The 17,948-nt window shown below is 32.8% G+C and overlaps 1 protein-coding gene across 4 annotated transcripts in view; it reads left to right on the top strand.

Moving 5' to 3' along the window:
• CALCRL (calcitonin receptor like receptor) overlaps nucleotides 1-2,104 on the top strand; it is a 95,604-nt gene extending 93,500 nt beyond the window's left edge. For all 4 annotated transcript variants that reach the window (XM_079134570.1, XM_079134568.1, XM_079134569.1 and 1 more), the window contains one exon: nucleotides 889-2,104. In XM_079134570.1, coding sequence (XP_078990696.1) covers nucleotides 889-1,101 — 213 coding nt within the window. In that variant the 3' untranslated portion in view covers nucleotides 1,102-2,104. The remainder of the gene's footprint in view (nucleotides 1-888) is intronic.
• Nucleotides 2,105-17,948: the final 15,844 nt, after the last annotated feature.

Genomic DNA, 17,948 nt, shown 5'->3' with positions numbered 1-17,948 from the left:
ATTGAGTTCAAGGTGTATTTTAATATTCTCCTTTGGGCTCACTGACTCAATATGAAAATTACTGGCCAAGCTTGGTGGTACATTCCTGTAATCCCAGAGACTCAGGAGTCTGAGGCAGAAGCAAGTTGAAGGCCTTCCTCAGCAACTTATTGAGACCTTGTCTTAAAATAAATCAATAAAAAAGAACTGGGTATGTAGTTCAGTAGTAAAGCATCCCCAGGTCCAACCCCAGTACAAAATAAATAAATAAATAAAGTATAGACTTTTAGGGCCTTAATATTAATTAAAACACAAAATCACTGTGTATGACTTATCCAGACCCAATCTCTAACTCAAATCAGAAAAGAAAGATCACTAAATTAAAAATTCATTCAGGGAAAGGAGGATCCAAATACATGGGAGTGGAGATGTAAAATTCTTAAATACTTTTTTCAAAAATATTCATCCCTTCTACAACTATTTGTTTAATACTTTTTATGCCTCTAAGAAGTAAGCTTTATGTGGAATGAATACCCTGCTCTTTCACTTTCAGAATATAGTCCAATTTCTGGCATCTGGTATCATTCAATAAAAGATTGCTGTTTTTATTTTTATATTTAATTTATTATAATTTATTTTTTATTTGATAGCCAATACACACATATACATTATTAATGATGCAAAGACAAGGCATGAAATAAAAAAATTAGAAGAGTGTTAAAGCATAACAATGTTTCCTGATGTAAACACAATTTATTTAATTTTTAAATAAATAAGAAAATGAAGCAATATTATTTACTAACATCAAGGTTTTTTCAAAAACAACTTTTCTACAGCTTATTTCACTGTGTTTTAAAAGCAATATCTTCATTTCAATTAATGGATTCCTCATTTCTTTTTGATTGATAGGTTCAAGCAATTCTGAGAAGAAACTGGAATCAATACAAAATCCAGTTTGGAAACAGCTTTTCCCACTCAGATGCTCTCCGTAGTGCATCTTACACAGTGTCCACTATCAGTGATACTCATGAATGTCCTAGTGAACACTTAAATGGAAAAAGCATCCATGATATTGAAAATGTTGTCTTGAAACCAGAAAAATTAAGTGATATAGTTATATGAAAATGGAGGCGTCATCACCTGCTTCATGCCAATCTTAACTCAAGGATTTGGACCTGTGGTTTTGTAGCAGAAAACTTCAATATTAAATGAATTTCTCAAATGCCATAAAGACAGTCTTCAACTTAAAGGAGAATTGTGTTGATAAATGTTTTACAAATAGCTCTATGTGGGGAAGAAAGCCCTGATTTATACTATTTGCCAGTAAATACTCTCCCTGTGGCAGATTTTAAACTACCAACTTGACATCACTGAAGGTGGAACTGGGAAAAATGATAAGCACAATCAACTTTCATGAGCTGATGTGGGTCAGCTGCAGCACAACACTGCAAGAACCTACAGATGAATAAGACCAAAGGTTCACATACAGAATGGGTATAACTCTACTCTTGTCACCTAACGAGACCTAGCTAAGTTTTTTACATGTTGAAGAAAAAGTTATTTTTTTACATGTTGGCTGGGAAAAATCTTTACCCCAGTGTCACAGGTGCAGTTGATGTTTACTTGCCCAGAAAGCACTCTCTTTTTTTTTTTATAATACCTTTTCAAACAGACCAGACAGAGTTAATTATCCCTGTTGGCTTACCCTCTATGCCCTAAAAAAGTAACAGCAGAATTTCTGTGAGCTACTCGTTTGCTGACACATCACCGTTATAGTCCATGACATGTCCTTTTCTGAGACTTGGTGAACAGGCTATATGATATGTGCTCCTACTTCTGTATTATCAGGGAGACATCCTGGTTGACTCTACAAAACACCTAGCAGCTACTTTCCCGTCTTGCTATACAAGTAGGAGGGAATCAGTTTCCCTGAATCTGTAAATAGAAAACTTTGCCCCTTCCATTTCTACTGTGTAGACAAATTAGCAATCATTTTAGATGAAGGAAATCAATGAAGGATTTCTTATTATCTTGGAAGTTTGTAAAAAAAAAAAAAAAAAGAATTGTGAAAAATGTGCTTGTAAATACGTCAGTATTTTATTTTATAGTCTCAAATGCACACAGCCTAGGTTAATTCTTTTTAAAAAAACAAAAACTGCAACAATGTATACATGTTAATATCTGATACTGTGTCTGGGCTGACTTTATAATAAAATAGAGTCTGGTATTCTATATTTGGTAAATATTTTAAGGACAACCAGATACCTGCATCAGAAGTTTGAGAGCTAAAAAATAAAACAGAAACATCTATGATAAAATATAAAATATTTATTTGAAAAATGCAAGGCCATTATCTTTTTGACATATTAGCTTCAATAATTCATACCCTAATAGTAGGTGTGCTTGACATAATTTTCCTTCCATTTCGATGATGAACTCACATTCTAATCTAGAAATTTTCAACAACTTCTGTAATAAATGCCTATCTACTATTCATATGGGTTTTACCACATTAAAGTACTACTTTACCGACTTTTACTATATGATGATATGTGGCTGATTATATGTGGCTGATAATATGTCCCAGATTATTAAAGAAAAAAAAAGAAACTAGAGGGAAAATATAAATGTATGCATATATATATTACAATGTTTTAATATTTTAGAGGACTACTGTGTATGATAGTACAAGTCAGTGAGAGACTTGAATATATCATTGAGGAACAATTGTCAGACATTTTTTCAATAATTAAGATGGTAAAAACCTTGCTAATGAATTAAACTGACATTTAAATAGGATTTGGTTTTTCTAATGTTATTTTTCACTAAAATCTCCAAAGAACAAGAATGACTTCAATTAGTGAACATCAATTTTAGAAGTCATTGCATACATGTGTTTTTGAAGTGTCAGCTTAAGATGAATTGAAATAATCATCATAAGTTATTTCTTAAGTCATCAATAATGTTGAGTTCAGATGTCATTTGAAATTATCAAGGAAAATTTTATAAATTAGTAAGAATTTACATATTAAATGGTCTGGTAAATGCATTTATAATTTATCTATACATGTAAAGGTATCATTAAGTTAGTTTCAGATTTATGGATTTCATAGTAAGCTGTCATAAAAAGGAACGCAGGCTGTTCTGAACTTTCAACTGCCTAAATTATAAAAAAATTTCCTCTTAATAAATTCAATTTTAGCTATTTATTGTCAAAGACACAGATTCATATCCTTTGCTGACAGTGTTCGTGTATTTCAGCAATCTTCTAGACAATCTGTCAGTTTCAGGCATAAATGGCAGTGGAAAATGTTGAATTGTCAGAGAGTATGTTAAAACAATATTGTAATTTTGGAGTATTTTTATTGTGCTTTGATCTTGTTGAGTGTGGATGAGATTTCTTTTATTGCCAAGGTTCATCTGATATACAGTCCTCAGGTGTACCATTCAATCTGTGATTAATCAGTATTAGTTTTATACTCAAATATTTTAAGAGTAATATTTTTAAATGATAGATTTCTCTAAAGCTGAACTGAACTGTTAAGATCTTTGTATCTTATTTGTAAAGAAAAATGAATCTGATACTTTTTAGATGCAAACTTTTTTGGTATCTAATAACTAATGTCGGGAATTTCTAGCTTTTAAAAAATAGATCTGAAATTTTTCTGCAATTGTGAAAGTCATATTTTAATTTTCTAAAAATTCTATTTTGTCATTTTTTTCAAAAGTTATTTTGTAGTGAACTTATTAACAAAATATCCAGTCTGGAATTTAATATTTTTTCAAATGTAATGCAATGTACATGGAAATTCTGACTGTAGTGCTGTATGTATTGATCATAATTTCTAATGTGAATTTATTTTAATTTTCTCTTGGTTTTAATCTGCTAATAGAAACATTATCTGTAAAAATATTCAAGGTATAATGATCAATTAAAACAACTCATGTTATACCAACTTAAAATGTCTCTACCTTGACCTTATGAAAATATTAACATTATCAGTTAAAGTTGACTTCCACTTATATATAATGGAGTGCTAAATAATCCAATTTAGAAAAATACTTTTCAGAGCGATTTGTGGAATACTTCTTCAAATCAACAGATGTATCTCTATTATGGCTCCTTAAAGTCTTCAATAAACCAGTAAGTGAACTTAATAAACCAATTCAGAAAGAAATATGAATTTATATTCAAGTTAAGAAGTGGCAAACGAACTACGATTTATTCAAATTCGTTCTTATGCCATAGGAAGGAGTAAGATGCCCAGAAACAGGAAAATGTGTAGGGAATTATTCTCCTTTCTCCACTATATTTCACCATGTGACTTTGTATTTAATACTAGAAAAGAAGAAAAGGAAAAGAACTATTAAAAGATTTTTCAACTTAAGAAGGCATAATCATAATTCTCACAAATGGACTAGAAAATGTATGAGAGCTTTTGCTCAACTCATTAATAAATGATGAAACTAGTAACAAGTTACAATCATCTGAAGAACAATTCAAATTATCATATGTATTTGAGAATTTTTAAATGCTGCAATGAATTTACAAATAAATGCAAAACTGCTCTAGCAGTTGCTTTTTACTGAAAAATTTCTATTTCTGTGATCGAGAATAATATCCATTTTATCAGTTTTCTGTAAGTAACATGTTTGAGCTTTTTTATTAATAGCTCAAAATTATCAAAGTTGGATATAACTCAGGAATGCACACCAGTAAGCACTAGAAAAGACACTCTATTAACTCATATATAAGAAAATCATAATTTCTGGATCACTTGATAAATCTGGATTTAATTTGTGTGTGTGTGTGTGTGTGTGTGAGAGAGAGAGAGAGAGAGAGACAGAGAGACAGAGAGACAGAGAGACAGAGAGATAGAGAGCTTATGTACATGTATACATGAACATCCACTTCAAACACTTCTGAATTTTTGTCTTATAATCTCCCCTCCCTGTGTTTTCAATAATCTCAAAGAAACAATATTCTTGATTCAAAATACTGCTAATTTCATAGGAGTTGACTTGATTATTTACATAACTGAGTTATGTAAAGTCTATGTTAATACAGACTTTCTAAGTTTGTTTCATAAATCCAGAACTACACTGCATTTTTAACAGCTTCATTGAAATATTGGTCACAAACCACATAACTCATCCATATAGAGTGGTTATTAGTGTATTAGTAGGTTTTAGTATAGTCACAGATACATGTTACCACCACCAAAATTCTATTAGATTTTTATGACCTCCAGAAAAAAACATATTCTTTATCTAGTCCTTATCTGTTCCTCTATTCCTACTTCTACATCAGCCCTGATGCACCACAAATCTTTCTGCCTCAATAGACTTCCCTCCTCTGGAAATAAAACCATATCATGTATCTTTTTGACTGACTTCTTCCAAAGTTCATCCATATTTTAGCATCCATTTATATTTTTTGCATCCATATTTTATTTTTGTGTCTGAATATTATTCCACTGTATGGCTATACCATATTTTATTTATCCAATTGATTGTTGATTGACATCTGTGTTGTTTCCAAATTTGGTTATTAGCAATAATGCTGTTATAAACATTTATGTTAAAGTTTTTCTTTGGACATAAAGTTTTATTGCTCTTGAGCATTTATCTAGGAGTAGAAATTCTGGGGCATCTGATAACTGAACTGAATTTTTTGAGCAACTGCCAGACTGTTTTCTCATACAGCTACACAATTTTATATTCCTAGAGCAGTGTGTATCACAGCAGGATTTTGATTATTCCACATGCTTTCCAGTACATTTTATTACCTGTCAGTTTAATGTATGGGAAATGGTATCCTGTGGTTTTGATTTGCATCTTCCTGATAGCTAAAAATTTGGAACCTCTTTTAATGTGTTTATTGGCCATTTGCATATCTTCTTTATCTAGTCAAATAATGAAGAAATGCCTATTCAAATGCTTGTGCATTTTTAATCTGGTTGCCTTTTTATTACTGAATCTTAATTTTTTTTATATATGACTGATACAGTTCCCTTATCCAATAAATATTTCTCTCATTCTGTGGTTTTTCACTTTCTTGACTGTCCTTTGTAGCACACAAGTTTACAATGTCTATGAAGTACAATCCATCTATTGGTATCATATCTGAAAGTCTTTTACCAAACTCAAGGTCACGAAGACATATCCCTGCAATTGCTTCTAAGGGATTTATAGTTTTTGCATTTATAGTTAAGTCATTGGTCCACTTTGAGTTATTCATATCTGCTATGATTGATGTCCTTTTTTTCCTTTAAAGATAACTCCTAAAATACAACATCATCTAGTTAAAAAGAGAGTCATGTGATGTCATAATATCAAAAACTGAAGAAGGGCTGGGCTTGTGCCTTAGTGGCAGAGTGCTTGCCTAGCACATGTGAGGCACTGGGTTCAATCGTCAGCACCACATAAAAATAAATAAATAAAATAAAGGTATTGTGTTCATCTATAACTAAAAATATTTTTTTTAAAAAACTAAAGAAATAAATCTGAAAAAATACTGCCTTCAATGTTAATTTGGAAAAACAGCAGAAAATAATGTGAATATCATAATGATCTATGAAAATGAATTTGGACATTAATTTTTAAGATAAACACCATGGTTATATCAAGATAATTAGAATTTTCAATATTCAGGAAAAATTTAGCCTGCACTGTCTTCAAGAATGGTAAACACACATCTCTATAAAATGAGCAAGGAATTAAATATAATTATAGCTAGACTTTATGCATTTGGATGAGACAAGAATAATATTAACATGCTATGCTAATATGGATATATAATAAAAACAACATCAGGGAAACAGTTTTAAAAACAAAGTACTTATAGTTATTTTTAAAACTCCAAAAACAATAAAACTAAACCAGGGAAATAAAGAAACCAACACAAAACACAAAAATTTCAAGTCATTCAGAGGTGAAAAGTAAAAATATTTAATAATATTGTATACCAACAAGGCAGAACACATGCTCCCACTGTGTTTTCAGACAGTTAGCCCTTAAGCTATGTCATTTTGTCAAAAATCACTGAGTGTGGTATATATTTAAAAACACAGATAAATTCACAATATTGAGCTAATGATGTTATCTTGAAATAGATGTTAGGTTATAAAACGTGTAGTCTTCAAAAAGCATAACATGGAGAATATCATAGTATAAAATGAAGTTCCTCCATACATATTTTACAATTTAAAATGGTATTTGTAACACATTCCAGTTTACTTTCAAAACAACATTTCTGAACTAAATCCTTTAAGGATTTAATCCTTTAAGCAACATTTTTTTTTAAATTTTGTGACAGTGGGCATGAACCCAGGAGCACTGTCTCTGAGCTACATCCCTATCCCTTTTTAAGTTTTATTTTCAACAGGGTCTCACTAAGTTGCACGGTCTGACCTTAATTTTGTGAAACTTCTGCCTCAGCCTCCCAAGTAGCGGTATTACAGGTGTATGCCACCAAGACAGACTGCAATTTTGTTTTGAATCTATGCAAACTACAATTCAAAACTACGCAAATAATCTTACAACACAGAAACAGATGTGGTTATAAAAATTGTTGAATTAAATTGGATATCATTGCTCCCAATTACAAAATGAGATTTTTCTATGTTTCAACTGGAGATTACATAAAAGAAAATCTGAGTTGACCCAGAGACAACTCTTCCCTTGGATCAAAATTACCATGGTTAATTTTCCAAAAGTGTTGTAAACAGTCTGCTAACTAGCTTGAAACATTTACCTCAGCTTACAGCACGCAAGGAACAAAGGATGAAAACAGAATAGCAAGAGAGAAAGTCACTTCTGTGTCAGCTTGTCCCCATATGTACTGTGTGGCCAGAGCACTGTGAAACTCATAGAGGAGCACATGTCTGCCAATTCCAGAGTGTTTCAGGACTCCATACTTCTGGCTACACATCCAAGCTACACGAAGGCAAGAAACATCTAGTGAACAAGCAATTCAAACACCAGGCATTTTTTTCTTTTATTCTTATTTTTTTTTTTTAAGTGTGGTGAGATAATGAACAACCTTGCCTGAACCCAATTAATATTGAGATGATCATCACCTCTGAGTACATAAAACATCTTCTCTTTATTTAAAAATAATGACAACAACAAAAAACAAACACACAAAATCCTACTTGATCCAGGTCTACACACCCAAGACACTTCCAAGATTGCAATTTACACTCCAGCAAGTGTTCCATGAACTCAGGATGATCATTCATTCAGTTTGCTCAAAAGTCTAGGTGTGTTTCTTGCTGTCCTGGCATGAATTCCAACTCACTATTCGCTATTTGCAATAATAGCCTCAGATCCATGAAAAGGGACCTCTTTTTATCTCTGCACTAGACATTTCAGCTCTGGCCTTATTCTAGCTTGACCTCCTGTCCTATGATGAGGAGCTATTTGAGCCAAGAAAAATGTCCACCTAGAACTTAAGCCTACTCTTATAACCTTATCCTGGGCATCTAGGTCCCTGGAACTTCCAAAGTAAATGGTTTATCCATATATCCAGGAACTTTATGATCTTTTGCTTATTTGTTTGTTTTCTTCTCTGGATTCCCCTTCCCAATGATGGACCATAGCACTTCTGTGTACATTAGCATTAATGAGTGGCCGTGGGATAGCTGTTTATACAGGTAGGTGGAGAGAACTCAGAAGTACAGGCTGACATGTGTATTTAAGTATATATACAAGGGCCCCACCAGTGCAAGGAGAAGCTGGGAATGGATCCAAAACACCATTTCATCCAATACAAGCATGTTTATGACCAAATCTCCAAGAATTATGAGATTTGTCAGAATTTGAAACCAATTGTTCTTATATAATTATTTGACAAACACAGAGAGTAATTGTTTTATGGCTTCCTTTATATACATGAACTATGTCAAATATACAAGTTCCCACTTGGACTCTGAAAATAGACCCCCAAAATATTGGGGAAGAGCCCAAATATTTGTGCTACCTAAATGCATCTTGCTTTGGATAATAGACGTGTTCCTGTATTAGTATCTAATCCTTTCTGGTTCCTTATTGAAAAAAATACATGTTAAATAGTTAAGTCTTCTTTCTTTCTTTCTTTCTTTTTTCTTTCTTTATCATATTTCTATTTCATGCTTTCATTATGCATATTAAACCTCACACCTGCTATTTTTAACAGGTCACAATTTAATAATCTTATCAGTGATTTTGAAAACACCAAGTATTCTACCCACATTATTCAAACAAATATATATCTTATATAATATAGAATTATATATAATATAAAATTATCTATATTCTATATTATATTCTCTATATTCTATATATTATGGTCTTCATGGTCTGTGATATATGGAGTATTCCTTAAAGTAACTAATAACGTTGGATTTGTTAAATGAAATCATACTGAAGCTCCTCCAGAAGTCATAAGCTTCTTCCACTGAGATATTTTAAAGTCCAATTTCACTGTTGTTCTAAAGATCACTTCAAATCCCTTATTTACTGACATTAAAATAATAATAAATATTAGTTGCATCCTTAAATATTGAATTAAATATCAGATTTTGTTGGACAGTATTTCTTCCTCTGGAGACACTGATTCTCATGTAGAATCCCCTCACTCAAAGGGTCCTCTTACTCCCTTCTGCACAGAATCTATGTAAGCTCTTTTTCTCTCTGCCTTTGTCTTGCTATCCAACTGCAGACATTATGCATGATATACAGATTCTAACAGAAACCACAAGTGTCCTTACTTTCTCCTATAAAAATGCAGTCAGTTCTGTTCCATATTAGACAGATTTGCCTTGTCTTCCATCTTTCATAAATTTTCTATCTGCAGCTGCCTACAAACATGTTTATGCCCCCAGCAAAAGCTAACAGGGAATACTCGACTCTCTGCATAACAGAAGTTTTTGTTGATTCCTGCAACCATTGATTTTTTTTTTTTTTAGATACTTACACCCCACCAAGAGACTCACAGATTCTTCCTGTATTATAATCTCATTGTTCTGCTCCTGCTCACTGTGGCATGTTGTTCCTGGACAGCTATAAGATCTTTCAAGGCTTATTTTCCTTTCCTCTAGCTCTTCCTGCCCAAATAGTTGTGTTTCCTTCCTCTTCGCTGTTTGATGAGAGCTTTACACATAGTAGGCACTCAATGAACATCTATTCCTCTTATCTGTCAAAAATAAGATATTCGAATCAATAGGACAAATGTAATCCTCAAATGATAAATAACAAAACTCTGTCACACTGTTACCAAGTTATAAAATTAAGATTGAAATTAGTGTCCACTTGAGGTTATCACACTATACATACCAACAAGAGAGAATAAAGAATAATATATAATAAAGCTCTGCAAAGGACTTTCTATTGTCCCTTGATAATCAGAGTCTTAGGAAAGAGACCAGCAAATAAAAGAACCGTAAAGCTAAAGCATCATTTTAAAATAATGACTTCTTAAGGAAGGAATTAGCAAAAATTCTTATTGTGTGAATTCCTTCTACGAAATATGAATATGCTCCTCTTCTGAGTCTATTGTCTCTTTTATCATGTGATGAAAGTAGCTCATCCTTTTGTATTCTGATTATTTCCTAGTTGAATAGTCTGTCCACAGTGATTGAAATTGAAAGAACCCTTTCTGTGTCCTTTCCATTCAACTGATATCATGACATGGATTTCTCAAATGGCAGCCAGGTCTCATTGGCTCCCCGAGTCTTTAGCCATGGGCAACAAGGTCAGAACTCAGAACCAAAAACATGGAACTGAATGGAAGCCACTGCCCTGACTATGCTCCATGACCTGGATTTGTTTTTTAGAACTTTGAATATCCCTTTCCTAAAATGGGGCTGGCAGTGACTACATGAATAGAACGCCTGTAAACGTTGCCATTTCTGGAGTTCTAAAGAATTTAACAGTGTCAATTAATACATTAAGAATTAAACAGTCATAAAGCATACAGAAAAAGATTTAAAATACAGTGAACTCAAAGGTTTTATATGCTGACGCAGGAAAATATGTAGTGCTGTTAGTAATTTCCAGTAAACGACTGGATCAACTGTGCCTTAACTGTCATAGGTGTTAGACGATGAGACCCTGGGGAAGAACAATTCATTCTGTCTTCCAGAACACATTTGATTCACATCCTGTCGCTCACGTTGTTCTACAGTATCTCATACATATCAGATTACAAGATAAGCATTTTTATATATGAGCTGCAAGCCACTGATCTTGTAAGATTCTTTTCCCTTAGGGGTCTGTGGATAGAATTCAGGGCATCCATGAACCTGACGCAAAGAAACTTCATACCTTTATTTTCATTACCTATTAACTGAAATCTAGTATCCCCTTCATTATAAATACAGAAAAAAACCCCACAATAATATTAGTAATATCTGAATAGTGAGCATTGTAATTAGATATAGTCATATCACATTGGGATGGTTGAAGGTATCTGGAAATTAACTTTTTGATCCTCTAATTAATACTTCAAAACTGACAGGTATTAGACTCACTCATTCATCTTGTTCATTACATGTCTTTCAATAAAGCTCATATATTACTGTACATGAATTTGTTTTTATTTAGAATTTTAATATAAACCATTTCCTTAGTAATATATCTTTGTTATTTTAGATATTTAAACATTATTTTGATAAAAGTACAGAGGCTTCATCATATTGCCAGAGGGGACCAATATATACAAAATAGTAAGAGCCACAGTTCAGAAGAGTATTGGTTCTCAAACTTGAACACTCATCAGTATCTCCTGGAGAACTTTTAGGAAACTGATTAGTGAGCCCATCTCCAGAGGTTCTGATTCTGTCAGTCTTGGGAGGACTTGGGAACTGGGATTTCAAAGATTCCTAGATTATCCTAATTCGTCTCGATGGTCTAGGGCCTATACCTTGAAAACGACTGCAACAGCATTGTTTGACAAAAAGAATGGGCAGTTCTTAAAATCGAGACCTAGAATTGTTTAAAATATTATGGAATCAGCAAGCCAAGAATTCATTTAGAAAAATTTGGAGATCATATGCAATAAAAAATGATCAAATGATTCTTTTTCTTTTTATTATCAGAGAGACATATTCATTGTAGAAAGATTTATATCTCAAAAGTATGTTCTCTTCTCATAATGGTAACAATAGAAATTGATAAAAAAACAAAATTGTGTTTATTGAGTATAAACACAATTTTACATTGATCAAGGAGAGAAATTTGCAAGGAGTTAGGGGACTATATTCAAGAAATCAAACCTGAGTAAATGTGTCTTCAAAACTCACTCCCTGTAAGTGTGCAGGTATATTAGAGAACTCATTCTATTCCTTTTATTCCTACCCAGGACACTCTTCAGAAACCTGCCCAAGGTAGAAAAAAATTTTAAATTCTCTTGTTGAGATCTTAATGTGAATTGGTAAACAGTGACTCTTTACATCCATAATTGATTTAAATTCTGAGGACTGACTTCACATTCATAATTTCATTAGTTCTGCTCCAAATTAGATTAGCTGCCTCTGGGATCTTTCATCTCCTCTTGAGCGTATTTATTTCTTCTCAGAAAAGGATATAAAAAAAAAAAAAAGTTGTGTGGTGATAAACCCTTGTTTTATAGACTTTCCTTCCTGTGAATGTGGGGTTTTAATTACTATTAGTTCTTGAATTATATTTGTGAGTGTTAATGGATTTGATTACATATTTAGTAACTCTTCTAGTAAAAGGAAGAGACAAAGCATAAAGTTTAAAGAAAGAGTTGGTGTGAATATCGATCAAATATATGTGATGATCTTTGCATGTTCAGTTCTAAAATTTATGTCCAGCTCAGAATCCTAAACATTCCATTCTTCTGGATGAATGTACACATTTTCTTTTCCATTCCTCTCAGGCTCATTGGACATGTTCCACGAAGAAGGAATATTTTTCTGAACACAGAGGGCATGAAAGTGAAAAAATTTTGAGGAACAAGCATTAATTTGTGCTAGGTAAAAGGAAATTTTGATACTCAAAAAATATTCCCAGGATAGTGGACAGCTGCCAGAGGTCAGAGGGCAGCTACGTTTTTAAGTATATGGGAAAATCAGCAATCAAAACAGGTTCATGAAGTTCAAGTTAGTCCTGCCAAATTTGACTGCAGGCTTTTAGAATTTGAGAATCCAAATAAAAAGCCACTTTGATTTCTCAAAGGATAAGGTCTGGATCATCTCACGGTTAAAACTTATTTTTTAACTGACAAAAGAAAGAGCAGGGAGAATAACTGAAATACAGATGCTAAACTCTAAAGCATATAAAGAAATTATAAACTTCTTAGTTTTTGCATAAAAATAAATTAAAACTTTTATTAGCATCCAAGATCGTTAAGACATTCCAAGATTTATTCTAGCTTAGAAAATAAGTTGTTTGGAAGGTACTAGTTGAATGTTTGTTATTGCTACCCTTTCAAGTGTACACAGGAGGATAAACAGTTATTAAATAGTTAACCAATAACATCCATAACTTGCTTAATTTGATACTGTTCTCTTTTACATGAAAGGTCAGAAGATGACAATGTTGCTATGAAATGTACATTAACAGTTGTTTTAATTATAATTTTCCCCTCATTTTCCTGCCCATTAGATCTACTTTTTAGAGTGATTACTTTCAATGAAGTTAAACAACAACAACAACAACAATAACCTCATTGTATCTTTTCACGAAGGAAGAAAATCTTCATGTTAGTGAAAATATTTTGAACTGATAGATATCAAGTCCTAAGAAATCTAACAGAGATTTTGATACCCCTGGAGAGATTTTATAGTGCACTTTCTCAATGTGCAGCTATAAGCTAAGACTTCTCAAGTAACTGATTTTGGGAACAAGTACGTCCTAAAGGAGTTTCAAAAACACCAATTGCTTTTCTGGATGCCTGGTAACAATTTATGGGATATGCAAAAGACAAGAAAAAAATGTATCAGAATGTGGAGGATGGGGGGAGGTAAGCAGAAGTTTCAAAGGAGAAGCAGGCTGGGTCATGCAGTGCACAGTTGTGTTAATAATACGGGATGAAGAGTGAACACAGGTAGTGTCAAAAAGGGAGGTGTACAAAAGGATTCCTAAAGTTTGGGCATAAGCAAAGATGGAAGATGGCGACTCTCATTAAATAGAGAATGCAGGGGAAGATCAGGATTATTCTACATTAGACATATTAATATGATGATACTGTGATATTAACTTGTTATTTCCAGTAGCCAATTTTCTCATCCTTTTTCCCTTCCTTCCTTCCTCTTCCTCAACTCTCCCACCTTTCTTTTTCCTCAACATAAGTGATAACTGAGGCCTTGACACTGATTGAGATCACCCAGAGAGAGTGACTATATTTGAGGAGGGGACCAAGGGCATCCAGCAAATAACTTGAACTTAGGAAATAATTTTAAAAAACAAACAAACAAACAAACAAACAAAAACAGTCAATAAGATGACAAAGACAAAATTATTATAAAAGTAGAAAAGGAATTTGCATTCCCACCAGCAATGTATGAGTGAAACTTCCCCCACATCCTCCCAAACATTGTTACTTGTATTCTTGAAAACTGCCATTCTTACAGGAGATCATTAGCAAAACTCCACATCATGCATCACAAGAATGGTATCCTAATTAGAGCAAATGATACTCCATGTGTTATGGTCTAGATGTGATGTCCCGCAAAAGTTCCTGCGTGAGACAATGCAAGAAGGTTTGGAGGAGAAATTTTGGAACTATAGCCTTAACCTAATCAGTGAATTAATCCCTCATGGGATTAACTGAGAGGTAACTGGAAGCAGATGGCTTCCTTGTGGCTGGAGGAAGTAGTTCATTGGGGGTGTGGCTATGGGGTATATATTTTGTATCTGGAGAGTGAAGTCTTTCTCTCTGCTTCCTGATCACCGTGTGAGCTGCTTCCAGCCCTGATATTCTGCCTCACCCTAAGCACTGAGGAATGGAGCTGACTTTCTATGGACTAAGACCTCTGAAACCATGAGCCCTTAAATAAATAAACTTTTCCTCCTCTACAATTGTTCTGCCTGGGTCTTTTAGTCACAGTAGTGAAAAAACTGACTAAAACACCATATATGTATAATATGTCAAAATACACTCTATCATCATATATATCTAAAAAAGAACAAATAAAAAAAGTTTAAGAGTAGAAAACGGAAAAATCATTCAGTGTGTCATGGAAGTTAAGGAGAAGGGTTTAAAGAAGTTAAGTTGTGGGCTGGTACTGTGGCCCAGTGGAAGAGCACTTGACTAGCATGTACAAGGCCCTGCATACAATGCCCAGAACTATCAAAAGGAAAAAAATGTCAAGTTGTTTAACTTTGCAAATTTTTGCATAGACTTAAAAGTAAGGGAACATTGGTGGCGTTGGTACGTGAAGTAAATGTGAAAGATTTGAATTAATTCATTAATTTATTTATTCAGCAAGCGTTATAAATGTTGTCCTTGTGCTTTGCCTTATGAGAGAAATATAAACAATGAATATCATTATGTATGCTGCAGTAAAATAAAGTCAAATGTACTCAAAGTTTTGCTAGAAAATAGTGCATTATGGAAAGACTGTGGGTTACATTCAGCCTTTCCACTGCAATCTTCTCCTAAGAATTATGTTTCTATCAAGGATACCTTTCCCAAGGCATCTATCACTTTCTGGTCCTCCCTTTAATAAATCAAAGACAAGTACCAAATATGGATCTTTGTCAAAATATTTACTAACTATTTAGCTAGTGAATATTCAGTTAGTGAAATGTCTACTGAAAAATTTGCCAATTATCCCCACTCCCCACACATTATAAACAGCCACACATCATTATCTAAAAACCTTGGATTCAACAGGAATTGTGCAAATGAACTTTTAAATCTGTCAGTTTCAAAAAAACACTTCCTGAATATTTTAATTAGTAACTCTTAAAAAACAAATGACATATCCAATAATTTTCAATGCAAAACTCTAGCCTCAGATATAATCTCACATTTTCACTTTGGCTATGTGACTCCTAGAGACTTTAATGTAGGTTACATAAGTAAACAGCAATTATAATACCTTCCTTGAAGAGTTATGAATTAAGAGGAAATGAACTGATAGCTAAGAATTAGTTAAGAAGGAGAGTGGCAAAAAAAAAAAACAAAAAACAAAAAAACTTTTGATAGTGATTATTTAATACAAGATAAAGTACCTATGAAGATAAAGAAATACAAAGCAGCTATTTAATACACCTCATCTTAAAGTTTTCATTGAAATGTCCTTCAGTTCTTAATATCCTTCAAAGTGTTATAATTACCTAAACTAACTCAGTTCATAAAAAAGTCCTAAAAGAGTTGGGCAATGGTGAAGCCTGCCTGCAGCCAGCAGCTATTAGAAAAGCTGAAACTGGTGAATGGCTTGAGCCTGGGAATTGATACCACCCTGGGTGACACATCTCAAAAATAAAAAATAATCCTAAACATTATTGACTCATTCCTGAAGCATTAAAGAAACAAAACCTAAGTTAAGTAACTAGGCTATTGTAGAATATGCCAGAATTACAATTTGCATTCTAGTCTTTCTTTTTAAAAATTAGTTTTTTTGATTGACACAAAATAGTGTACATATTTATGAGGCATAATGTGATGTTTTTATTCATGTATGCATTGGGTAATGATCAACTCTGAGTAATTAGTATGTCTGTCACCTTAATCTTTATCATTTCTTTATGGTGAGTACATTCAAAATCTCTCCTAGATCTTTTGAGGTGCACAATGCATTTTTACCAACTATCTTTACCCTGTTGTGCAATAGAACACCAGAACCTATTTCTCCTGTCTAACTGTAACCCTACACCTGTTACTCAACATCACCCCTGGCTCCTCTCCTACACTCCCCAATATCTAGCTACTGTTACTCTACTCTGAGCTTCTATGAACTCAACCTTTTTTAGATTCTTCAAATGAATAAGATTATACATGCTAGTGAAGAGGAAGTTCACTTGCTTTCACAAAATTTACTTTTCTAATACAAGTCTATATTGGGCAAGAAATCTGTAAAGCAAAAAGTTACTACAAACACATTGTAAATAAATTACAATAATAAACAAATTATATTTTAAGTGAAAGAGAAATCCTGATACTGAGTATCATGAAGAAAAGGAAATTAATTAATTAGTTAATTAATAAGTGTGGTTAAAAGATTTTAAAGAGTATACAAATTTGAAAAATATTATTTACACAATTTTGTTACCAGAAGATCTATCCTGAAGTAAGTGAACATTTCACAAATTCAAGAAACTTTTTTGAAATGCAGAAAAGGGGCTTTTTCTTATTCTTTAACCAAAAACAATAAAAGTTCTGTGACATGAAGCCCTTAACAAAAAACAAAAAACAAACAAAAAGCATGGTTTTCAGGTCAATTCCAATGAGCATGATCATCATGCCTCTTAATCCTGTGTTTCCTATGATTAATTGACTTTGTCTCTAACATATAATGTCTTTAAGTGTCTAGAAAAAGAACCAAGAATGGGATAGAAAAGCAAGGTTCTTAATGTGTGCATCATGAATGGACTTTAAGACATGAAATGATTTGCAACATTTTTTAAGTGCTGAGAGAATAAATAACAATCATCAAGTTTTTTCAAAAGAACCCAAAATCCCTTACATTTAAGAATCCAAAAAGCAGGGAGTAGGTGTGTGTGGAAGGGGGCAGGTGGAAGAGGAGGGAGAATGAGAATGAATGAGATGAAAAATGAAATAACTCCATGGCAATAATGAAGAGTATTTTTGAGGGTCCAAGTTTTAAAAAACAGAAAAGGTATAAAACAAAACAGTACGTTTAAAAACTTAAATAGCTCTCAAAAATATTGCTAAGTATTTTGTTTAGTGTTTTGAATTAGGGTAATTGAAACAGAGAATGTTTCTAATTTAGATATTCTAACAGTTGCTACCAACTATTTTGGGAAAAGAATTTCTAAAGATACACCTATCAAAA

The sequence above is a fragment of the Sciurus vulgaris genome (assembly GCF_902686455.1).
Source record: "Sciurus vulgaris genome assembly, chromosome: 3".
Classification (NCBI taxonomy): Eukaryota; Metazoa; Chordata; class Mammalia; order Rodentia; family Sciuridae; genus Sciurus; species Sciurus vulgaris.
Note: the sequence above shows the minus strand (reverse complement) of the source record. Positions and strands in the feature narration are given on the sequence as shown.